This window comes from Sander vitreus, chromosome 22, assembly GCF_031162955.1.
Source record: "Sander vitreus isolate 19-12246 chromosome 22, sanVit1, whole genome shotgun sequence".
NCBI classification, from domain to species: domain Eukaryota; kingdom Metazoa; phylum Chordata; class Actinopteri; order Perciformes; family Percidae; genus Sander; species Sander vitreus.
This window is the reverse complement of record NC_135876.1, coordinates 15,253,878-15,280,555: the sequence shown is the minus strand read 5'-3', so window position 1 is coordinate 15,280,555 and position 26,678 is coordinate 15,253,878. Positions and strand designations below refer to the sequence as shown.

General features: G+C 38.6%; 2 protein-coding genes across 2 annotated transcripts; both read left to right on the top strand.

The window, feature by feature from the left end:
• Nucleotides 1-863: 863 nt before the first annotated feature.
• LOC144537371 (thiosulfate:glutathione sulfurtransferase) lies at nucleotides 864-2,614 on the top strand. Its single transcript, XM_078281048.1, has 4 exons — nucleotides 864-1,108; nucleotides 1,680-1,802; nucleotides 1,886-2,048; nucleotides 2,404-2,614. The coding sequence occupies exons 1-4, from the start codon at nucleotides 880-882 to the stop codon at nucleotides 2,456-2,458; spliced, it is 570 nt and encodes a 189-aa protein (XP_078137174.1). The 5' UTR covers nucleotides 864-879; the 3' UTR covers nucleotides 2,459-2,614.
• A 3,914-nt stretch (nucleotides 2,615-6,528) lies between these two features.
• On the top strand, nucleotides 6,529-20,720 carry drd3 (dopamine receptor D3). The gene is made up of 7 exons (XM_078280499.1): nucleotides 6,529-6,854; nucleotides 10,786-10,898; nucleotides 12,831-12,967; nucleotides 14,809-15,002; nucleotides 16,412-16,477; nucleotides 18,005-18,377; nucleotides 19,696-20,720. Exons 1-7 carry the CDS (start codon nucleotides 6,567-6,569, stop codon nucleotides 19,890-19,892), a joined length of 1,368 nt encoding a protein of 455 aa, XP_078136625.1. The 5' UTR covers nucleotides 6,529-6,566; the 3' UTR covers nucleotides 19,893-20,720.
• Nucleotides 20,721-26,678: the final 5,958 nt, after the last annotated feature.

Below are 26,678 nucleotides of genomic sequence, written 5' to 3'. Positions count from 1 at the left end.
AGGCATACCTTATTTCCATCATGTTCAATTTCACCGGCAATTGTGCATAAAATAACATGATCCAATTCAGCTGACTTCTCTGACCACTGCATGATGGAAATGTACAAACGAACAAATGAGAAACCTGATGAGCACATCTGCTGCACGAGTGTGATTTTCATCTATCATGATAAATGGATCCATCAGTGTAAAACAGAATAAAATATGTCCAGTTCCATTTTCAGCCACCTGACCCAGTTTTACAACACTGTCTTTAGGCTTTTCTGTTGAATCGGTTCCTGCTGACGCCTATGAAGAATCCCAGAACTCTGGATTCAGAATATAAACCAGTTTTGACTAAAATTTGGCTGGAAGGAATGCAGTGAGCAGAGATTAGTAGTCTGGTTGGAAGAAGTAAAAATCTTTAATCAACACTTTGCACTGGCCCCAAATGACCAAATATGGCTCTCCGTTGAATTTGAAAGCTGATTCACATACTACAGCTCCTCCCAGTCACATTGATGACCAGCATGTCCATATCTACCCTGGAGTTATGGAGAAAACCCAGCTCCAACCAAATCAAGATTTTGACAATTCTATTGCTAAAGTGCCTGACTTTACAATGGCCCCAAATGCCTACTGCACTGATTCCCAACCTTTTTTAGCCACATTGCATATGTCTATGAATTGCGACCAGTTCAACCAACATGAATGCTCCCTGTACAGACATGTGTATGAGATGGGGCAGAGGTACTCCTCCTAGTTAATTAGAAAAAGATGAAACCTAGGCTATAACCTTTCCAACCTGAGGGTGGCGTGTCAAGTTGCTAAGCGTCAAATGCAGCGCTTCTTGTGGGACATTTCTTAAGTAGAAGAAGAAGAAAGTCTCGCGCATACAATATGATGCAGATGGTCTCGCGGCATAGTTTCTCTTCCATGAGTAGGATGTGTTCGCTTCTCAGCAGCAGTCTGCACGGGCCGTTTGTCTTCACGATGTTTTCTTGTGTTCTGTCTCGAGGTTTCTGCCAGGTTGTTGCGGAAGTGAACCGCAGGTCTTACCCGACATTTGGCTCAGTTTTACGCACTTTTACAACCTCAAGTCCCAAATGCGGAGAAGCATCCGACAGCGGTAAAAAATAAATAAATAAAATCCTGTTATACTTTGGCTGTGTCCAACACTAATCACCTTAATATAGCTAACTGTTGGCCTAACGTTACATTACTGTCTCTTTATATGCTGGGTATCATAATTACAGCTGTGAAAAGTCGCTTTAAAGAGTTATTTGAGTGTTTACCACTGCTGTCGTATGTTGGTGGTTACCTAATATGTGTAGTCATCACTGTAGTGGTTTATGGCATTATCAGAGGCTGCATTTTGCATAAAGCTCCTGCCAGTAGGCCTTTTGTCAAACTGAATGAACTGTAGAGTGTGTATGTAGTGTTTTTCGTGTGATTGTTTGAAACAGAGAGTTTGGTTGACTGGCAGTTTTGTTTCAAATGGTCTTCACAATAGTCTGTCAGTAGGGAAAGGGTCTGGTTTATCCTCACAGCACTTACCAGTACTATATGCTAAATTAGCCCAGGTTATCATTGAATCAATGGATGGTGAGTTTATAGGTTTTGTTTAGGCATCGGTAAACATTTTTTGATGATTTTTAACTTAATAGGTAAAGTGTATATATTTTATGTTTCCCCCTCAGCTTCAGTGGTGACCTACTCTCAGCTGAAGACAATGCTGTCCAACCGAGACATTCAGCTGTTTGATGTAAGAAATCCTGATGAATACCAGGCTGGGCGCATTCCAGATGCTGTCAACATCCCACGTAAGTGTTAACACGTGCAAAGTGGGAAGAAGAGTTGTTTTCTATCTGTTTTTACTCTCATATTGTTTGTGTTTGAATATCAGTGGGCAACCTGGAGGAGTCTCTGAAGCTGTCCCCAGAGCGTTTTCAGCAGACGTTTGAAGTGAAGGCTCCTGGGAAAGATGACGACAACATTGTGTTTCACTGCAAAAGTGGCAACAGGAGCGCCAAAGCACTTGACATCGCCCGTCAGCTGGGATTTAGCAGGTAAATGACAGCAGATGTTATTGTATACAAGTGAAACGTCAGTACTCCAATTATTACATGGCCTGTTAAAATAAATAAAAGTGACTCCACTGTTAAACTCTCTGATTTCAATCATGCTAGATAATATGGACCCTGCTAAAACACACACAATGTGCTGTAGTGGCGATATGTAGCACTATAAATGACACATTTTATGTGTTGTTAGGTAATTATTAATCAGTCCTGGGGCTGGGACTAGAGTACAATGTCCTCTGACACTGCTTTGGTGTGTTGAACGCTGTATGACCTTTTTACTAGAAAAACAAACAACAGTGATAAGAGACTAAGCTCTTCTCTTTATGCTTCTTTTTCTCAGGGCGAGACATTATAAAGGAGGGTACAGTGAGTGGGCAGAGCAAGAAGGAAAATGAATCCGGACTAAGTGCTGCGCTTTACCGCCATATTTGTATCAAAAATAATACTAATACAAAACTACAGAATATAAATGAGCGATGTCTTGAGCAACATTGACTTGACTGTTTATTAGTTACAAATCAGATTCACATTAAATTATATACAAATTTCAACTTGTCTTTGAATGTATTTGTAGACCTGCAGTTTGTCCCATTCATACTACACACTATTTTTCTTTCTTCAGTTTTTTAAGCTATGTAGTAATTGTCGTAGTTTACTGTTTTTGTAGTTAGCGTCTTAAAAATATCCGCATCCTTAACCAGTTTCTCCATTTCCTTTTGTGCAAGTTTTTTTTTTGTTTAGCAATAGTATGGCTGTGTTATACAGATACTAACCAATGTGAAAGATACCCCCCCCACACACACACCCCAACCCACCCAACCATCCCAGTTTTCCTTTTGTGCAAGTTTTTAATATGCATACAGACTGTTTTGAGTGCACTTTATTTTGTCTCTTTTCGAGTGTGAACATACTCAGACATACATACTCAAAACCTGCTTTCAATTAATGTGTAGTTTGGATTTGGGACACAGCTTGTGAGTTTGTGTGATATAAAAGCAGTTAGATCTCCGGACCAGTAGATGGCAGCAACATTTCAACAAAGTCCAACTTTTGTGTCTACCACTTTCCTTTATTTTTATTATTATTGGAGCGAAACCCTCACATGCCTGACAGTCACACAGGTATTGGTCTAGACAGGTATGGATCCTGTGAGTAACAGCTCTGTGAGTAGCTGTCCGGAGCCCAATCTGCACAAGGTCCATAGACGCCTCATACAGAGGGAAAGCAAATCCCACTTCACCTTCACCCTCCATCCTATCCTCCCTCATCTGGGTTATTTGCAAAACATCAACGATACAGCAGGTGTGTGTGTGTGTGTGTGTGTGTGTGTGTGTGTTATTATGATCTCTGCATAGAGTGAATGGCCCCCTCAGGGTTTATACATCAGTTGATCCTCTCACTTACCGTGAAAAAGAAATTTGGATGTGCCTCTATTCAAAAAACCTTAATTTTTTGTACATGTTTAACTCAGAAATTCAATAGCCTCTCCAGAGAAAAAATACACATTTCCAGTAGCTGGCATGTTGTATAATATACATGTATTAAAATGTATGAAGCAAAATCTGGATTTATTAGACATATTTATTGGATGTTTTCAAATGACTTTACAAACCACTCATTCAAAGTCAAATTTCAGCATGTGTTATGGATGTCACACCATTAATTTTGTCAAGTTTCAAATGTATGGATTCATGCCAGCTACAGTGTGTATTAGTATTCTCTTTAGCTCTGTAGTGTACAGGAGCTTTTTACCAGCGTGCTGCTGTGGAGAACAATGGCCCAAATTTCCAAGGACATTTGGGCACTTTAACATTAGGTCAAACACAATGTGACTCCAGGTTGGTGGTGAAAAATGATTAGTTAGGGCTGTTTGTCAGCTGCATGCGGTTACATGGAACAGATCATCAACATCCTGCTGCTCACTGCTTTTTTAAAATGCATTTTATGGGAGGCTTTGTAATGAAATCTACATTGAGTACATGTGCTGTAATTTGTTAAATATAGAAATATCTGGAAATGTGAGCTATGGGGTCTTCATTTGCCTACCAATTGACATGTTATTTAAAAAAAGAAAACATGTATTTATACAGTATGTGCTACAGAAACGTCTATTAAATTGTCTCTGTTTTTTTTTTTTCTTTGCAAGTTGGAACTGGTTCATAGAGGAAAAACAACATATTCCATTGGGACACTTCATTTGTTTGGTCCAGATCTCATTTGTTTGGCTTCTGCAGGGCTTAGTACTCTTATCTTAAAATGTCATGCTGAAGATAGCAAAACAAAGCACATTGGCTGCAATTGTTAGATATAAGACACTAGGCTGTAGGTACTTTTTTTTTTTTAATCTTTTTTTTGTTTTCTTGTGGAAAATGGGGTTTGGAATGGGATCAGTAAGATACAGAAACACAGTAGTGCATCAGTTTTATTGCATACACCCAGCCTGTCCTAATTTATGTTCTGTATGTTTTATTGGTCCTGTATGAGGCCAACATTAAACTATTTTTGTGCAATGTCACTTCCAGCAAAGCACGGCACTGAGGAGGAGTACTTCTCAGCATGACCCTGAACCAGTCCAGTCCAGTCCCATGTGAATGTAACAGAAATATGATCAGTTGTATTATAGACATTTCATTAAAACTAAATATAAAAATGAGTTAATTCTGACATTAAAATAGCTTTTTTTGGGGTTGTGATAATTAGTCCCCTTCATTTGTCACTGCATCACCAAACACGCAAAGGGTGACTGCTGACGACCCACGTACACGCGCGCCTCCCGTGTGGCTGCAAAATCAAGGTCTAAAAAAATCCCAACGCGTGTTACCGGCAGTCACACAGCCACAGAGCATTGGTGAACATGTAGAAAGTGAGTGGTTCTTCTGCGAGCTTACCACATTCACATTCGCCTGTGCGCAATAGCACCGAGCGCTCTTCCTGCTGCTCGCCTCGCAGTGCTGGACGCGATGACCGGATAACTTTTAACTCTGCACGGATGTTGCTTTTATCCTCGATGGTATCTGATGAATTCTTCTCTGGGAAACCGTAACAGGTAATTGTGTTTACTTATTCTGCCTCATTGGTTTAAAAATCATAATAAACACCACAGCATCATTTCACACCCTTTTGAAGTTTTCATGTTTCTGCTCCAGTGTTAAATTCTTATGCTTCTGTTTGCTAATTGTTCCATTGTGCGTGTGCTCTGATAGTTGATCGTGTGGGGAAGCAGGATTGTGGAGCCTGAATAGATGCTCTATTACGGGATTTAATTGAATTTTACGTTAAGGTTTGACTTGGCAGCCAATTTAGATTTGGAAGGAAAAATACCCCCAATAAATTGCCTTTTGCTGCATAACCCTTAACTAATATGCTTCTAATTTATCGTTAACATTGATTAAATACTGTGTAACTACGTTGCTTTATGTCTTCCTATATGCAGTTAAATACAGTAACACACCCTTACATCCTCCCTAATTGCGTTAGAGCATACAACAATATGAGCATTATTAGACCCTCAAATGCACACATGCATGTGTGCATTTGAGGGTCCAATGATTGGAGGAGGTCAGAGCTCTGCATATTGACATGAGGGGGAACAAAAGAGTAAAGAGGGAAATCAGTTGTAATCAGCCCTTTATCTACAATACAGAAACAAACCATTCACTGGAGCACTATGCAGCCCTGTATCACATAACCAGTGTCCTCAGATTAAAAATTAAAATGCCTGCGCATGTACAGTAGTTTTATTATTTGCATTCCTTGTGACCTGTCACACTTGATTATGTGATAAACTCACTTCCATTAGGAGACTGGTATTGGTACTGCTTTTTCTTTTGCTTCTTCTAGATTCTCTTGAGGACAATCTTGTGATACTGGTGCCACTGAGGCACTGAGTGGGATTATAGACCAGGAAAAATCTTTAAAAGCCTCCTGGGTTTGAACCAGATCTAAAAATGATCCTAGTTTGTCGTGTCATTCTCTATATTTTGTAAAAGAAAGAGAAAGGAGGGTTGGAGCTGGATAAGATTGACCACTTTATAGACACAAGTGTGAGCACTACAACAGCAGCGCTGTTATCTGGATTCAGGCCAGATAGGGAGGATTAGGAATAAGTGATAGGAAGGATGGAGTGCGAGGAGCAGAGCCCGGGACCAGAGCCAACCTCTCAGGGTGGCATCACAGACTTCTTACCCCTCCCTGATGAGTTAACCTCACTGACACTGCTCAAAGGCACACTGCCAGCCTCTCATTAAAGTTACCATCTCTGCTTTGGAGTTTCTGTTCAGGAAGGAAGGGAGAAGCTGACTGTAACAATCAAAAATGCATTATGCTGTTAATGAAATTTGCTGTAGAGAGCATGAATTTTTGCTGCATCGTTATGGATTTGATTATCTGTATAGGAACCAAATGAGAGGAAGTTATGTGATGAATGGATAAACCCCAAACTATGCTCTTTTCCTTTGGTAGGTCTTCCAAACATCTCACCTCCCATGTCACCGTGGCGTCTCCATGGCGATGTTCAGCAGCGCAGAGCAGGTCTGGAACGAATCAGACAGACTCGGATGGGACTCAGAGAGAAATGAGAGTTCAGGGGAATCAGGGCAGGACGAGCGTAACTACTACGCCATGCTGTACTCCCTGCTCATCCTGGGCATCGTGTTTGGAAATGTGCTGGTGTGTCTGGCTGTTCTGAGGGAGCGTTCCCTCCAGACGACCACCAACTATCTGGTGGTCAGCCTGGCTGTTGCCGACCTGCTCGTGGCCTCGTTGGTCATGCCCTGGGCTGTGTACTTGGAGGTGAGGAGTTCAGGGTGTCTGTATTTAAATGTTAGTGTACAGGGGGATCATTGATCTAATGTAGACAGGTTTCCAATCCTTTTTTTTTTTATCTGACTTAAATTACATTTCAGTTCATTTCAATTTATTTCAAAGTGGATGTTAAGTAACGCATAGGCTACAAGCGCATTACAAAGGCTAACAGAGGATGTTGTTACAATCATTTTTTTTCATACAGTTGAATTGTCAATGTGTACAGTTGGTTTGGTCAAGTTTGCATAACTAACACGGTTTTGTGACAGAAGCTGGAACTTATACCATTTATCCATTAGCCTACTTTGAGCTATTTTTAACTATTTTAATTACTCAATTACTGTAAGTTAGCTAACTGTTGCAAACTATTTCAAGAGTTGATCCATTACTTGTAGCTAGTTATTTCAAACGTTTATCCAAAAGCTACTTTTAGGTAACTATTTCAAAGTGTTTACTTTCAGGCAACGGTGGAAGAAGTATTTAGATCTTTTACACCTTTACAGAGAATGACCCATTTCTGAATAATGTATATTACTGGACTACTGGATTACTTCATATACTGTTGCGTAGCTCTTCCTATAATATTACATCGTAATTTATTAGTCTATCTTTATTTTTTATTAATCTAAATCTGCAAAGGCACTAAAGCTGGTAAATAAATGTAGTGTAATAAAAGTGAAATACCTCCAAAAATTACCTACAAAAAGTAGTGGATTAGAAGTGTAAAGAAAAATAAAATTGTCAAGTACCTCAAAATTATAGTTTTAATTTATAAAATGTAAAAATTATTTTTTTTTAAATTGGCTGAGCTACCTCATCTCTTTCCACCCACCATCCCAGCAACAACACTGTAGAAGTACCGCTTGTGCTGCAGGTACCTCTGGTTGGGAATCATCTCTAGAGCTCTGAAGGGAAAGAAGGGTAAGGAAGTAGAGAGGAAGCACGGAGGATGTGAACGAGATTGAAATACAGATGCTTGGCAGTGCGCTGACGCTGGAGAGGCGAAGAGAGGACAGAAAGTTGGGTGGGAGACAAAGTGGACTTTTGCAACAGGAAAATGGAGCTACAGTCAGAAAAAAGATGAGGGTAATTTGGAGCTTATTACAAAGTGAAAGCTGTGTGGGTGATCGGACGACAGTAATGATGATATCAGGTGGTTTATAGTGCTTCACCATTCCTACAGATTATACATAATTGCTGAAGGACATATTGAGTATTAAGAAATAATGACTGCTTTGGGTAATTGGCTGGAATACGTGGAGGCAACTGCAAACCTGTGAATTTCATTTTTATCAAAACTTTTGAAGCAAATTGAGATTTGTTTGCTGTTCATTTTTATTTACACTTTACAAATTACTTACTAATGCTTATTGTTCATTTTCTCAGCCTCCATCCTTGTGGTGCTGTTCAGTAAATCCATTAATTGTACTGGCGTACATGACACTCAGGCATCCACATTTCATCAAAGTAATACTCTGCACACTGACAATGCACTGCAGGGGTTTCCAATTTGTGTAAGCGCACAGGATTCTGTGTGTGTGTGTGTGTGTGTGTGTGTGTGTGTGTGTGTGTGTGTGTGTGTGTGTGTGTGTGTGGGGGTAATATTTTTCATTTCAGATCATAAGAAATAAATCACTAAACCCATAAGGGATTAATCATTAAAATATAGTATGATACAAATATAATAATCGGTACTATATTTATTATTTTAGCAGGAATTTAAAGGTCAATATCTTATATAGGGCTGGGGGGAAAACATATTAGTCAGAGGCAAAGACTTTCAACTCCCAAGACACTGCGGGAACCATCACCCTGCGAGCTCTAGAATCTGAAGGATGGGGGATTAGCTTGTTTTGACCAGAGGGTTGCTGGTTTGCTTCTGCAGATGTGTCTTGGCAGGAAAAGTGACTGAGTATCTCTCTCCCCACCCCTCAGCAGGTATCAATCATTTGCCCTTGAGCAAGCCATCTTATCCCTGCATGGTACAGTTGATGTATGACTTGTACTTGAAGGAAGTGGTTGTATTGGCAGCAATGACAGAGAGCTCACTTTCTACAAATTATCCTAAATGATGCTGCTCAGCCTCAGCAAATATACAGCCTGACTCGGAAACAGCTCCATTGGTAGTGTGGAGGTTACCCCTCTTTAAGGTCAAGATTTTATTCGTGGTGTTTTATTTTATGGAATACAGGTAGATCTGACAGAAAATGTAAGATTAAGTGGTACAAATGTACTCCTGCATACAAGAATAAATAAATAAATCCACATGCGGATTATTTCTTCTTGGGTCAACACTTTGTTCCTCCACCTTTCGCCAAGAAAAATTCCCAAAACTTGGTTTGTTATCATCTGCACCTGTTTCACATAATTTCCAAAAAGAAGTTTATTGTCACAGAATATGATATTATTTTTACTTTATAGAAAACAGTGGAAACACAAACAGATCTCTGACAGATACTCTATCTCCTGTCCCCGGGTCCTAACATTTGCTGCTCCTGCTGTCTTTTTACTGAGACATTTTGCACATTAACTGCTGCAAAAGTATAGATCTTATACATTTCGCTCAAACAGTCGATACAAGGTGTATGCAGAGCCCCACTGAGTCACCATAATTTCCCACACTGTGCACATAATGTTCAATATGTGAGCCTCAGCCTTTTTGTGTGAGGGGGTGACTGAGTACAAACATGTACTGTGTACATGCAGTGTCTATATTGTGTATATTGGCGTCATTTCTATATTTGAGAAGTCCTTACAAAATATTAAAGTGATGATAGTTGCATGCCACAAATAGAACATTTTCCCTATGCTGTGTCCTAATTCCATACTACAAACTCAGTGTATACAGTATATACAGTAATATACTAATTGTAATAGAATACTGTTTTTGCCATTTCTAAGATATTTCTGTCCATTAGGAAAAGGTACTTAAAGTATTAAAAGTAAAAGTAATCAATGCAGAAAAATACTTTTATAATACATTTTAGAAACTGGAAACGATCAAAACAGTTATGTGTTTAACCGTCCATTTGTAAAGTTACTAGTTACTAAAGCTGTCAGATTAATGTAGTGGAGTAAAAAGTACAATATTTCCCTCTGAAATGAAGTGGAGTAGAAGTAGAAAGTGGCATGAAAAGAAAAGACTCAAGTAAAGTACAAGTACCTCAAATTTGTACTTAAGTACAGTACTTGAGTAAATGTACATAGTTACATTCCACCACTGGCAATTGTATAGTATATTTATTTACACCCTCCCTGCCTATTCAACATCCGTGTGTGTGTGTGTGTGTGTGTGTGTGTGTGTGTGTGTGTGTGTGTGTGTGTGTGTGTATGTTTGTTTGCCCGTGCGTATTCCCATGTGTGCCCGCCGCCTCTCTGTGTGGGTATAGGCATATATTCATTTCATGGACACAAAAGATTCAGCAGCAATGGAGTTTGGATCCCATTTATCTTTGTCAGACAGGTAATACCAGGCATTATGGAGCCTAAGTGAAAGCCTGTTGGTAAATGTCATGTCAATGATAATTAGATTTAACAACATTATGACTTGTATCTATCATGACGCATCATCACAGGCCATTTTCACATTTGCCCTTTGCAGCTAGTGTTATCTGAAAACAAGTGACTTAAACATATTTAATTCATGCATAAATTAGCCTAATTAATGCCCCTATTATCATAACCGCTTAAGTTCAACATATCAAGGTGAATATGGTAGTATTTTTGGCACCTTATTTTTCTTTATCCTTCTTTTTAATGAAGTCCAAACTGTCTTCATGCATTTCCTTCTTCCTTGCCTTTCTTTTACATGTGCAAGTGTCTGTGTTCATGTGTGCACTCAATAGGTGTGTCACACTTCACGGTGAAGAAGGGAAAGAGAAACGTGTGCGTTGATAATCTGCCTGTCTGTCCTGTGCAGGTGGTCGGCGGCGCTTGGCTTTTCAGCCGGCTCTACTGTAACGTCTTTGTCACGCTAGATGTGATGATGTGCACCGCCAGTATCCTCAACCTGTGTGCTATCAGCATTGACAGGTGAGTGTGTGTGTGTGTTTATGTATGTATGTGTGTGTGTGTGTGTGTGTGTGTGTGTGTGTGTACCTTCTTGCTGCAATTACTGTGTATGACTACAGAAATTTGCCGTGACACCTCCAGTATGGAGGTACAGAGGATTATCATGTGACCCTGCAGTGCCCCTCGGCTTCACAGAGCTTTATAGTTTCAGCTCATTTAAACTTTACTGTTTTGGTTCACACTCACTTCCTCTCATAGTGTTGTTTTCAGCCGCAGCAGGCAGCTGTTTTTAGTGAAATAGATAGAAATGTCCCTCAGGAGTTCGTAGAGACCAAAAATGGAGCTAAAAGAAAGGATTGGACTTTTATTCACAACACGACTCCAAATGAATGATTGTTGTTTTGTAACTGCTGAATGTGTTAAAGGCAACTGTTTGTTCACCATACCAACTTAACAAGTGATGACAAGTCAGTTTCTGCTGCCTCCAATTGGCTGACGGTTTAGATTGCCACAAATTAATTAATAAACAAAAAACTTGCAGTCAGGGCTGGGTCTTAATGGGAACTTAGAGGCAATATGATCCAGGGCCCCCTAACAGGTTACAAAATCCCTTTTCCCCACATTTTCTATCTCTCATTGCACATGGTTACATGCCTGCTGGTACATACACTATGTTTGTACGTACAATGCACAATTTGCTTCTGAGGGATCAAGATATTTGGAGCCCTGCGGTTCTCTGTGATTGATTATTAGACGTGTCAACAACAACGCTGCAGCAACACACGCTTTGTGAGGTGCTAAATTAAAGCAAAACACCAGGGGCATTATGTGTCATTGATAGTGTTCAACACACCCACTCAACCTTTGTGACAGCATTGTTTATTTATAAGTTTATAGCAATCGTTGCTATGATAGCAGGAAAGATTCATCGTCTGTCAAAAGGAAGGTCAAACCAGGCTATTCGGAAGGCAGCATAAAAATACAACAGAATGGAAGTTCTTGCATTAAACTTCATGGTGAAGGTATTGTGAAGTAGGCCTACTTACGGCGTAGGTAATGGTTTGAGTGGCTTCTCAGAGCAGCAGCTGTTTTCATCCTCAATTAAATGTGTAACTTAAAACAGCACTTTATCAATAAATCATGTACATTAGTTGTTACCTACTCCATTTGTTCATCTCTGCTTTTATTAAACCAGACAGCATCATGGCAGAAGGGAAGAGTATTTTTAGTGAATTCTGTGCTCCGGGTTTAGCCCGGCATTTTTCCCAGAGAAGAAGCAGTGTAATTATTCTGATGAGGATAAACAATCATGGTAGTTATCTAGCTTTAAACTACATAACATCACATCCATTTTGGGTTGGGGTCCAGCATAATTGCTGCTTGATGTGAGCCTAGTTTTCCCGGGCTCATTATACACTCATGGCGTATAGTATGCTGATTAACTCTTAAATCAAAGCTCCACTTGGTTTATTGCTGAATACCAAAATATTTTCTAGATAGAAATGCCTACTTTGCTGCTCTATTGTTGGTCTTTATATTATCTGCTTTCTCTCAGCAGTGCATTTCTTGGCATCCTTAAGATCTTTTCAGTGGCACTCTTTTTCTCACTCTAATTATTCCCTTTAACTTTACTATATCAGCACTTCTGTCTTCATCCAAATAAGAGACGATAAGATAGAACTTTATTAATCCTTAACCCTAACAATAACAATACATGTAAAGTGTATAAGGAGTTATGTTCTAACACCAGTGCCTATAAGATTTAGTAAATAAGTAAGCTAAAGATATTGTGCATGAAATTGAAAAAAGTGATAAAAGTAATATTGCACATGATATTGACATATTTTTGTTCTCAGTGTCCGATATTTCAGCTTTCTGGACCACCTATTCTCCTATCCCCTGTACACACATATTTTCACAGCTAAACAGACTCTAATGGGTGTGTGTCTGCAGGTACACAGCAGTGGTGATGCCCGTCTTGTACAACACCACCCATCGCTCCAGGAAGAGAGTTTTTGTGATGATTGCCACTGTGTGGGTCCTGGCCTTCACTGTCTCCTGTCCGCTGCTGTTTGGTTTCAACACCACAGGTCAGGTCAACAACATTAGGACTCCTATCTTCCTGTCTGGATGCATCGTAGCAAAGAATCAGGTTATGCAGGATACAAAATAGAATGCAAGGCACGAAGGCACCGTGTTAATATGAAATTGAGTGTCAAAATTCAGTCTACTTGCCATGTAGGGTCAGCAGTGGGACATGGCATGCACTCTAAAATGGGATTTAAAGGTGCATTCCACCAATTTAGCATGCCAATTTACTAGTCATGGACTGTACTGCTCAGCCTGTGAAATGTTGTATAATGTTTTTGTGACTCTGTCTTGAGCTTTGTCAAGCCTGAGAACACACCACTGATGATGGGATTGAGAAGTAACATGTTTAACAGAGAGTCTGTTAAACATAGAGCTTGAATGATATACATCATGATAAACGTTTAATAATGTCATATCGTTCAGGCCGTAATTAGGAACAGTCGAGTGGGAGAAAGCCATGGAGTTGTAATCCAAAGTCACCGATATTGGCTGTCAACAAATCACTCGATGGTGTTTTAAGGCCCCAACGTCAACTTCAAGGCAGCGCTGCGACCATCGACTTCAAGGCACCTAACAATAACCATTGCCTAATCCTAGTGCCTTCTAGGCAGCGCTACCTGGAAAATGACGTTGGGGGCTTAAAACACCAAACACCCAACAAATCTGTGGCAAAATGGATGGAAAAGCCACTATTGCTAAATAAAATCCAAATAAATAAGATCCAAAATTATACTAATATATTTGACTCAGCAAATTTAAAAAGAGTTGTACACCATCGGTTTGCATGTGGTTTCACTTGTTAACAAAAATGTGCGATCCACTGATCAGAGGTACGAGCTCCGTATGAGCACAAATATTGATTTTGAATTTTTTTATTGATTTAAAAATGGTCCACCAGAGTCCATGATCAGAACTGCGTCCATGGCAACAGTCTGTTATACTTACCTGTGATTGACCAATTAGAATCAAGTATTCAACAAGGCTGTGTAATACATGTATATCATTTATCTGTGAGGTTTAGTACACTGTAGGAGTTGTCTTATTTTTATGTTTATTTAGAATTATATTGTGTGTATAGGTGGAGGGAGTAGTGGTGATAGCAGCAATAAAAGAAGGCATTTTCCCAATAAAGTGAAAATGCATACATTTGTTAATCTTTCAAATATTGCATTGAATTCTGGTTAAATGAGGTTACCATGTGTGGAGAGATGGAGGGATTACTGAGCAATAACTAACTTGCTCTGCTGATGAAATCACATCTTCTGCATTTGTGTGACGAAGAATGAACCACCACACAATAAAAGGGACAGAGACAGGAGCTATTTCAATTTCAATAGCCAACAGCACCGATGCATGACTGCACATACACAATTAGAAACATTAGTCAGACACAATGTAAAGCTACTCACAGAGACACAGACATTTAGTTTAGTCTACTTACAATAAATGCAAATCACTTCTGTTTGTTCATGCCACTGACATGCAATATGCATTATTAATTTCACAGCTGTGGTCTTTTTTTTTTTTTTTTCAAATTTCAATTTGCAGCACTATTTGCTCAGTTGATAGATGTTTAACGCTAGATATTGATTGAAAAATTGATATATACTGTACAATATTATTATTGTCATGATGTCAAATGGTTTCTTATTCTGAAATAATAGCGCAATTACAGTCAAATCAATCATGCCTCCACCTCACAATCATCGCTGTATGATTAAGTATGTATGGCGAATATGAACGAGGACAAGCCATCAAGGTCATTTTACAGGTGGAGAGCATCAGCACTGGGCTCAGAGGTCGGCTATAAATTACGCCTATTCTCTTATTTTTTACTCAGATGACCCCATGGTGTGCTCCATCTCCAACCCCGACTTTGTGATCTACTCCTCGGTGGTGTCCTTCTACCTGCCGTTTATTGTCACTCTGCTGGTCTACATCCGCATCTACGTCTTCCTCAGGATGAGGCGGAAGAGGATCACCTTCGGCCAGGCCAGCGGAAAGGTGCAGCCAGGCTCAACTCTGCCGTCTGTGGTGAGACCATTATCTTTGTTAGTGTTTTCACTTTTGCTGAATTATGGTACTTTGAATTATGGCACACATAATGGTTTATTATCGTTTATTTATGACTTACAACATTTTTTAACTGAAGACTTATATGATTGCATTTTATGTGATATTTGATGTTATATGACATTCATGATGCAGACTTTATGTTTTATTATCATTTATTTAACTTGTTAACATTAGTAAAGGCTTTATTAACCATTTATACAGGCATTAGTTACAACTTATTAATCCTTTATAAAGGGTGTCTTATTAGAACGTGGCATCTGAATTATACAGAGAAAAATACTATTATCCACCATTATAAAACCCTTTAGATCTGATTGTATACAGTTAATTCATGGTGGCCAAGCTCAGAATAATGCTGCTATTTGTTTAGCTCCTAATAAACTGACTCTTTGTAGATACACGTTTTTCTCTGCGGCTTTATATTTCTCATGTAAATGCAGGCTCTCTCCCTCATTCACATCCCCCCAATTTATATATTCCCATAATGACTTGCAAGTTACAATTTACCTTTATATTACTCCTTTTCTGTTATACCTCACTAGCAAAACCTCCCCCAAAGCCTGATAACTGGCTCCATTATAGCATGAGAGAGTCTGAGAAACTCTGCAAAATTGCCAAAGTAAAAGCCGGTTTTCTCATTTGCATAATTTCCTATAAGTCATTTGCAGGTAAAAGAGTTTGGAGGAGATGTCAGAATAATCTCAGGAATATTGTGTTCCTCTAATAGGAGAAAAAAGCCATATCATTTTGTAAAATGTAAATGTAGGCTGAGTGCAATTGGCCTCTCTGATGGTCAAAGATGAAATGTAGAAAAGATTTATAGTTTGGTTCATAAGCAGCTGACACGACTGTCACTGTCAAAATGAAGTTGTTCTTAATTAAAATGGCTTGTCACGCTAAATATAGTCAATTTAATTTGGAGGAGTCTTCTCTGTCCCTCTTATTTATCTTGTATAAAGAGATAGACAGACAGACAGACAGACAGACAGACAGACAGACAGATAGATAGATATATAGATAATATCCAAGTCCTGGAGCTGAAGGAGAGGCTGAGATTGGTATAATGGCAACATGTTTTGAAATAACATAATAGGGTAGGATATGAGGATACTGATATGAAGAAGGAGGCTTGTTTTCTTCTGTGAGCTTTAATTGAGTCGCACAGCGTTTGGTTCAGGAGTGAAAGCGACTGAAAACATGACAGATGTGAATCGGTATACATGTCTGCATTGGGAGACACTGAGATGCATACTGTAGAGATGAATCAATGACTTTCCAAATGAATGGCAGAGAGTTTATGTATGTGTATATTGATGGGGTAGGGGCAGCATTTCTCTGAACATTTTTCTATCCCTCTCATAACCTAGGAGACCTGTCTACAAGAGGAGACTCCCAAGGCAAAGCAAGACCTGTCACCTATAAGGATTAAAGTGGTGGGTGCTATTTTAAACTAGAGATCCAACACAACTGTGAAATTCTTGAATAGATTTTTTTCAGTGCTTTAGTTTAGCTGAATGCAGCACAGTAATGCCTGACTAACTCTCATATTGACTGTGTTGGCGTATTGTGACATGGTGGCAAGCAAGGAGGTTCTGTTTTTAGCTTTTCATGGGAGTCTGTCAGCGTGTATATTCATGCACACTTGAGTTATTTTTGTTCCGCTGTGTGGTCGCAGCCCAGGAGTCTGAGAAGGAGCTGAAAATTGTGATTCTGAAGCGTGGCTTTCATCACCTGGTCACTTGTCAGCTGAACAAAGTCTGTGGGTGGCTCACTGCAAAAAAAAACTATAGCACCTGCATAATCCACAGACTGCTAAGGCAGAGGGAATAACAATCTATAATTTTCACCTAAAGGAAAATGTGTAAAGAGATGAGTGTGTTAGTAAAAGAAGACGAAGTAAAATAGCCAAGACGTTTCTGGCTATACTAGAAATATACATTACACAATTCCTAAATCTAGTTAATGATGCTTGTTATTGCTCCAAGGGGGAAAAGCTCATTGGAGCTGTAGTTGCTGAATTTGCAATGTTTTAGAAAGTGTAAGTAATTGCTGGTACAAGGCTATAAAAAATTTAATATTGTATTTACCAGATATTGCAGTCACACTGATATATGCTGAATACTAACTTTGCATCTGTGATTTAAAAACTTAAAAAAGGAGAAGAGGTGCAGGAGGAGCTTTTCCACCTTTTTCAGTCTGTCTGAACAGCACTTCTGAGATGTATTGGCCATAACGTCCAACTTTCTAAGTCATGCTCCCCACTGTGTTGGCCAGGGGAGTAGCACTCAGCTTCTAATATTTTCCACATGAGGTCAAGGCTGGATAAGATGACGGTAATCTTTCAATACAAAAAGAGAAGATAAGAAGGAAGGCAGAGCAATGAACTGTGATATCTTTAAATTGAAACGTTAAAGCTGCAATATTTTTTGTTTTTCTTTTGCAATTGGAGACAGCAGAACTAGCTGAAAACACAACATTGACTCATTATCACCGAATTAAGTAATTAGTAAACAATTACACTGAGCAGCATTTAGACCTGTGTTTCTTGGCACCTAACAAAGGTCCAATATTCAGTCCTTTTAGCTCTGTTTTGGTTTTCCCTAACTCCCAAGAAAAATATCCAGCTCTTCAGACAGCTAAATGCTCCACTACGTTCCCCAGATAGCTGCTAACTTTGTCTGCCATTTGTGAAAGTGAACCAAAACATTAAAGCTGCAGGCCAAAAAACCCAAACAATGACCTGAAAGACGCCAAAACACTCCGTAGAACTGAGGGGAACTACAGAGTTAGGTTGGTCCCTACAACCAACACCTTTGATATAACATATAGTCATTTGATCTATTGTTTATATAAAAATATGAATTAGTGCAGCTTTAATGACATACCATAGCCTATAGTAAAACTAATATGATTACATGTGTGCTGATCTTGTTATTGTGTGTCATTTGTCCCGACAACAGAGTGTAGAGCCTTCAGGTCCCTCCAAGCCAAACCTGTTGTCAGTTTGCCTGTGGCGCAAACGCCCAAAGACAGGACCTGTGGAGAACTCTGTGCTGCCCCCGGTGGACATGCAGAACTGCTGCAGCATCAGCCATGCCTCCTGCGGCCGCACCGAGCTGGATCTGGAGCAGGAGCGAGGGAAGGAGGAGGCGGAGGAGAACAACCAGAGTGAACGGGCTCCTGTCAGGATGAGCTGCGAGGTGAAGGATCTGTCAAATGGACGAACACACACGTCACTGCAATCGATGGCGCTTTCTCACATTAACAGCTCACGATTCAGGAGCATGCACGCACGGGAGAAAAAGGCCACTCAGATGCTGGCCATTGTGCTTGGTGAGTAGAGATTGTCTTAAGTAGCTGAGGAAAGAAAATGTTAATGTCATGGTAACACTTAACATAGATAGTTGTTTATTCTGTTTCAACTCCTTTGACATTTTCCTGATTGCCATATGTACCCGGTCACCTGTACTGATCTCTCGCCTGGCGATGGTAACACCAGCACATTTTCCTATTTTGCAGCGCCACAATAAATCAAGTTGAAATGTTAAAAATGTCTGGCTGGCTTCGGGTTCACAGTGTGTGTCCAGACACACGCTCTAGCTCCTGACACAGCTTCCACACGCTTCAGTTATCAGCCAGGTTGCTATAAGCCCGTTCAAGTTAGCTCTGGCACAGCATAGATCTCACTGACAAAAATGTAATCAGAGGTGTCTCATTACGTTACACTGGTGTCAGTGAAAAACTGTGGCACACATCTCAGTCCCGCCCACTTCCCACCTGCTTTTCACCCAACTGACTAGTGCTTTGCTCTGATGTTGTGACCCCAATTATAGTGCTTGACTTTAATGAGTGTTTAGTATGCTTCTGCATTTATAGTTGTTTATACATGATAAACTATGTCCTGTTGGCTGCTGCTGGGCATATTAAGTGACTTCAAGACTTGAGTATGACTACCACATAAAGGTTAATTGGGAACCAAAAGTGTTTTAATTGACCCCTTGCTAAGCCTGTCAAGCGTTTCATTCTGGCACACAGGCAGTTTTCAACGAGCAGCAGATTTACAATTTGAAATTCATAGTAATGTTTGAAGCAATGGGTATTTGATTTTACACAAAAGTCAACAAAGGCAGGTCAACTATAGCAGCAACTGCAGAATTTGTTGGATGAAATAACCGTCGCTAGAAGAAGTTTATCAGCTGTAGTTAGACAATTTGTTTTAGTTTTACAGTTGCATTTTAGGGAATGTTCAAGCATAACCTCAAATCTCAAAACCAATCCCACAAAATGATTAATGTAGTTGGCTAATGTCTAGGCCTACATAAATTATTATGCATTATTGGCTAACTGTTAGTTTTAAAAGTAACCCACAATTACTGTAGGTAGTAAGATAGTTAGCTCAGCATGCTAACTTTTTCAATTGTTACTATAAACTCATTATCACCCGTAACCCTGCATAATCATTAATGTAGTTAGCTAATGACTACATTAATTATTATTAGCTAACTTTTGAAGTAACGACTGATTACTACTGTTGGTAGCTAGCTTATGCAGCTCATGTTACAGCAGACAAACACACTGTTTCTTACAAATCTGCTCTTATGTTTTTTGTTTCGTCCTCTCTTCATACCTCTCTGCTCTCTGGCTGCTCCAGGGGTGTTTCTCATCTGCTGGCTGCCTTTCTTTGTGACTCACATTCTGAACACCCACTGCAGGACATGCTACCTGCCTCCTGGGCTTTACAGTGCTTTCACCTGGCTGGGTTATGTCAACAGTGCCCTCAACCCTATTATCTACACCACCTTTAACATCGAGTTCAGACGGGCCTTCATCAAGATCCTGAGCTGCTGAGGAGGACAGCGCACCAGGAAATTCAAATGGAGATTAGGCTGTGCACTTGTGCGCCAGCTCAAGCGTGGTGCATTTGGTAAACGGTGACCACAGATGTACGCTGTTCATGATTCATATAAGCAAACCTGTTCTACAGGAATTACACAGTAGCAGCATGAAAAACAACAGACGCTGTGGTATGCAATAAATACAAACAAAAGGGGATTTTCTTTCTCAACAGGGCTGGGAGACGCCATTTAAACAATATTACTTCTCAAATAAGACTTCTACCTACATTTTCACATGCATACAGTCTTATTGATAGCACAAGGTGTTGGACTTTCTTGTTGAATATGTCTTGTACAGTATGAATGCTGCACTTTGGCACAGTACTTTCCAATTGATGTAAGTTTGGAAGCTCTTTGGACTCAAGATGAAGTTTTGAGGCTGATAAATTGAGAGCTCCGGGCCACTTTGTCCTGAGGCCCGCTGCCACCGCACTGTGTGGATTAACTGATGTTACTCATATCCCCACTCACCCCTTACTTCATCACCATCAGTTACTCTCCAGTGCATGCACACATCAAATTTCAAGGGCATTCACTTGAATTGTGCAAGAAGGATCATATTGGTCCCTGCCAAGCCTCACATCATTTTAAAGATTGTCATATATATATATATATTGATGTGGAAGCATTGTGCTCAGTGTGGATTCATTATAATTAAAAGAAATGTGAGATTTTTATGTAATGCACAGTGTCTGTTTATTGGCGAACCTCCCTGTGATTTAGAGTTGCCTGCTGGCTATTCTGAAGCGCTGATAACAGAGGAGCTTTGTGATCCTAACAAATCGAGCAGGATTATAAACCGTGTGGTGGGCAGGTCTGTCATAGACACAACATTTACTGCAGTGCGTTGTAAATAAAAGAAATGATTAAATGTTTTCCAGGCTATTTATACACAGATTATTACAAATGTATGCATGTATATGAATGTTGCTGATGATGGGAGACACCATGATATACTGATGAATTAAAGCGTTTGTGAGCTTTCTGGGAGGAACACAAGAGGAACAAAGCTGAGTGGAGAGCATTTTCTGAGATTTAGACACTGAAAAAAGAAGCAACACTGACACCGAAGGAGGATAAAAAACACAATATGAGACAGAGGATGAAGGGAGAGCGGAGTGGGAAGGAGTAAAGCCAAAAAGAAAAGAATTTAAGTAAAAGAACAAAAATCAAAGATATCTTCGGGGGAAAAGGGAGATGGATTGAGGCTAGCGGCACAAGGGAAGGAAAGGGGGGGGGGTCAGCCTTTTTCAGTCTACAATTTAAGCTGTCTTATTTCTCTGAGAGGCATAAACACCTGCTCCCCTGACACTGCCATTGCGTCGACTCGGCCTTGTTCCATTGAGACTATTTATGGTGATGATGCACCACATGTATGTGTGTGTGACTTTATTCATGGGTGTACACTGTGATATGAGTGGAACCTCCAGTTTAGGATCATCCTAACGCTACTAACCCGTAGTGTTAATTTATGTTTTCCTTCTCTAGAAAAAATCCATTTGCAACTGAAATTAATATTTATTAAGATGTAGACACTTAATAGTGTAATCAGGACATAAACTGAGGATGAGATGCCATGGTGTTTGCTCTTCTGTTCTTTAATTTAATTTGAATGTGAATTAATTTAATTAAAGATCCATTTAAGTATGTAAATAATGCACAGCTGTGCACATATATTAGAGATTATTTAGAGTCTGAGACAATAATAAAATCATCTTACTGTAAATGAACTGCATATGAGCCAAAACCCCAAAGGCCAGGAAGCAGCTCTAAGGACATACTAATGATATTGCTTTGCATCTTTATCAGTAGTGAGGCTAAAACGTGTTATGTGGATGCTGCTAGAGGACAAATGACAGGGTCATTAAAAACAAAAGAGTTTATCAATTTGGGAGAATATACTGTATGTGCTTATCCAATTTCATGGCAATCAGCTTTTTACATTGAAAGCCATCTTGTGTGAAAGTTGATTTTATCCTGAAGGTGATGAAAGCACATGGAGAGCTTATTGAGTGTCTAAAATTGTGTGGCTTATTGTGATAGTATAGTGAGAATATTTGTTTCCAAAATAAGTTGATTGTGGCACTGCATCGTGTTTTATCAAGTAATTATAAGGAAGATAATTCCAATTAATTTCTTGCACAATCTAGAGACAATCAGTGAGTCAGTGCACAGCAGGTCAGCTGAACATAAATATGAAGTTTGTCTACAGGCAAGCACACAATTCCACATATGTAGAATTATGTTTAACATAATGATTGAATATTCATTTGTATCTAATGGTATTTTGACTCAAGGAAGTCCCTATTTTCCTTATCATTAGTAACATGGTGCTTTCCAGGAAACAATATGAAATCAATAGGAAATTACACACCAGAAAAATAAAGCGTTAAACGTCAAAGTAGCTTGTTTGAAATTATCTTTTTTTTAAATACGCATCAGGCACATAGGTGCAAAGACAATGTTCTTGCCCACCAGCGGCTTATAGAGGCTCAGCTTCAGTGTTGGGTACTGACAGTGTTCAAAGTCCTTATCGCTGCACCCCTGCTGGTTTGTTGGAACCCCCGCATACACATGCTGTGCTCTGTGTGCATTCCATCCTAAAGCCCCATGCATCTAATGCAAATAATTTTCTTGTAGTCTATACTTTTGATATTAACTCTCAACTAAGTCAGATCGATCCAGTTTGAAACACACAAGTTTCATTGCTCGTATAACAAAAGGCATACTATATATTTTTTACTAATTTTTAGGTCAAAGGTCAGCTATTTTTTTACTGGTTAGATTTTCATGCTTCTCTATCTAATTTATCTTCCGAGGACCATGAATATCTTTTTTTTTTAGAATTTCATTCTATTCTAGCCCGGTGAGGGTGGCATTGTGGGGGGGGCGGGACTGGGGAAATTATATGGAGCAGAATTATGTTGAATGAATCTGATAAATGTGGGAAATATAATGTGGGAATTATTATGACATTTGTATGAATACTATGACTATGTACTATACTATGACATAGTTATTACATACTATACTATACTATTTTTTTTGACATGCTGTTCTAAGACGGCTGTGGCTTATGTGTTAGAGCGGTCATCTACCAATTCAAAGGTCAGTGATTCGATCCCTGGCCCTGCAGTCCAATGTAGAAGAGACACTGAACCCGAATTGCTCCGGATGTTGTGCCATCGGTGTGTGAAAGTTTATGTGATGAGCTGGTGGCACCTTGTATGACAGCCTCGGACACCAGACAATAAATTATGCATTTTTTATGACAAACTGTACTGACTTTTTCGATGTTTTTCGAAATACTATACTATGACTTTTTTTGGACATACTATATTATAACTTTTCCGACTTTTTTCGACATACTGTACTATGACTTTTTTACAACTTTTATTCAACATGCTATACTATGACTTTATTTCGACATACTATGACTTTTTTCGACATACTATACTATGACTTTTTTACAACTTTTATTCAACATGCTATACTATGACTTTATTTCGACATACTATGACTTTTTTCGACATACTATACTATGACTTTTTTTCCGACATGCTAGATTATGACTTTTTTCGACTTACTATACTACGACTTTTTTTTCAACTTTTTGGGAAAAACTATACAATGACTTTTTTTTTTATCTTTATGGACATACTATTATATGACTTTTTTTTCGACTCTTTTCGATATACTATACTATGACTTTTTTTCCAAATATTTTCCACTTTGACTTTTTTTCGACTTTTTTAGACATAATATACTACGCCTTTTTCGTCATACTGTACACCACAAAAAAGTTGAAAAAAAGTTATAGTATACTATGTCAAAAAAGTTGAAAAAAAGTCAGTTTATAGTATGTCGTAAAAACATGAAAAAGTCATCGTATAATATGTCGAAAAAGTCGAAAAAAAGTCATAGTTTAGTATGTCAAATAAAAGTCGTATAGTATTTCGAAAAATATGTTTAAAAAAGACATAGTATAACATGTTTAAAAAAGACATAGTATAGCATGTTGAAAAAAGTCTCAAAAACAGTTATAGTATAGTATGTTGAAAAAAGTCAAAAAAGTAATTGATTACTATGTCGAAAAAGGTCATAGTTATAGTATGTCGTAAAAAAGTCACAGTATAGTATGTCGAAAAAAGTCATAGTATAGTACGTCGAAAAACGTAAAAAAAAAGTCATGGTATAGTATGCCGAAAAAAGTCGGAAAAAGTCATAATATAGTATGTCCAAAAAGAGTTATAGTATAGTATGTCAAAAAACATCGAAAAAAAAGTCATAGTATAGTATGTTGAAAAACGTCGAAAAAAAGTCATAGTATGTCGTAAAAACATGAAAAAAGTCATAGTATAGTATGTCGTAAAAACATGAATAAAGTCATAGTACAATATGTCAAAAAAAGTCATAGTATAGTATGTCAAAAAGAGTCATAGTATACTATGTTGAAAATAAATTCATAGTATATAATAGTATGTCGAAAAAAGTCATAGTACAGTATATCGAAAGAAGTCATAAAAAGTCATAGTATAGTAGGTCGGAAAAAAAGTCATAGTATAGTATGTCGAAAATAGTCATAGTATGGTATGTTGAAAAAAGTCATAGTACAATTTGTCAAAAAAAAGTCAAAAAAAGCATAGTATAGTAAGTCTGAAAAAAAGTCATGGTATAGTATGTCGGAAAAAAGTCATGTTATAGTATGTCTATAGTGACTATGACTTATTTTCTACATACTAGACCATGACTTTTTACACTTTTTTGACATGCCACAGTATACTATGTCGAAAAAAATTATTAAAAAAAGTCATGGCATAGTAGTATGTCGAAAAAATATGAAAAAAGTCATAGTATATGTAATAATTATTATTGATTGAAGCATTTGTTATTAATGAGTTATTGGCCTACTTCAACTTAAAGAAAATGCTTCTAATAAAATAGGCCTACTTCATATTAAATTAATAATGTAGGATGGTTACCTGACATTATCAAAATTAAATTATCAAATGCTTCACCTGCAGCTAGCCTCCGGGTATTTTTGATCGAGCTCTGCAAAGTTGCAGTTCTTTTAGCTGCTGTTTATCAGCAGGTCTCAGAAGGAACAGGATGCTTGCGTGAGTGATGGCTGCATATTGTTTAATCCCTTAGACCTGCTTTGCATGTACAATATGTGACTGAGGAGACAAAACACACAGGGCAAAAATAACTCAATGACTAAAAGTGTCTCTTTTTCTGCTTCTTTCCTTTTTCTTCATGAATATGAGAGGCTTTGTGCATTTCTGTGTGTGGATGAACAGATGTTATGGGCACTTGCAGACTTTAGCAGCGGCTAATGATGATGGATAAAGATGTTGATTACAGACACCAAAGCCTCCCACTTTTTTTCCTCCCACTAGTTTGTCAAAGCCACCTGATAATCATCCTCCCCCTCTCTGACACTCCCTGACGTTTATACACATGCTGCCTTTACTGTTAATTTGATGTCATTTTGAGGTTAAGGGGTCATGTGTGAGAATGAAATGGTGGTGGGAAATGAGTTCTAGCAATTTTACTGCACATACTTTACTGTAGATAAAGTTCAAAGCAGCAGTCTGTCAGCATTGCTTAAAGAAACAAAATTAACAAAACACTGAAATAGGTCCGTCAAACTTTCTATGGCATTAGGTCCTGCACATTACTGTAAGACTGGAAACAGGAGGAAAACAGCTAGCCTGGCACTGTCTAACAAAAACAAAATCTACATACCAGCACCCCAAAAGCTCACTCATTAAGTGTTTTGTTTGCTTAATCCGTACAAAAAAACAAACAAAATTTGGGGGGGGGGAAATGTGAGGTTGCCAAGCAACCAGCAGAGACTTTGGTTTTTATACAGATTAAAGAAACTGGATATAATGTGATCATTAGACTGCATTAACGCAATGTTTGCAGCATGGAGGAGTAGGAAAACCTTTTCGTATTTCCCAAAATGTTGAACTATTCCTTTTACCATAACACTTTAGGATTAAGACTTGGTTTTAGGTTAAGATTAGGTTAAGGTAATGGTTAGTCATGTTGTGATTATGGTTAAGGTAAGGATAAGTCTCTAGGGAATGAATTACGTCAATGTGTGTGTGTGTGTGTGTGTGTGTGTGTGTGTGTGTGTGTGTGCGTGTGCGTGTGTGTGTGTGCGTGTGCGTGTGCGTGCGTAAAGGTTCACCAAGTCTAGATTTTATTTAGCATAATCATGATACTTTTCCACTCCAGTACTTTACCATGCCAGTGTTGAGGGATATTTTTACCAACATCATTATAACTCAAAATGATACAAAAAGCAGAAGAAAACTAAACTAAAAAAAAAAAAAAAACTACATCAACACACCTTTTTTAATGCTTTTAGTCACATTTTCATCATTGGGTTTGTGAATAAAATTATTTAAAATTCATTCAGCTGCTATGTTGCAGGATGCTACAAGAGCCACAGTATAAACCAGAAAACAAATAAGAAACATCTTTATTGTCAAATCAACATATTAATACCATGCCGTAATCAGGAATTCAGAAATACTGAGGTCAAGAGCCCAATTCCCCCCAATGAAGCGAATCAAATGTGTGTTGCTGTACTGAATCCCCACAAGGTGGTAGACTTAAAACCGTATTCACACCACTGCTAATACTGATAGCTAATGCTAAGCCGCTAATGCTAACCCGTGAGCCTTTGGAATGTAGCCTGCTAACGCTAGCTTGTGCTAATGTGACT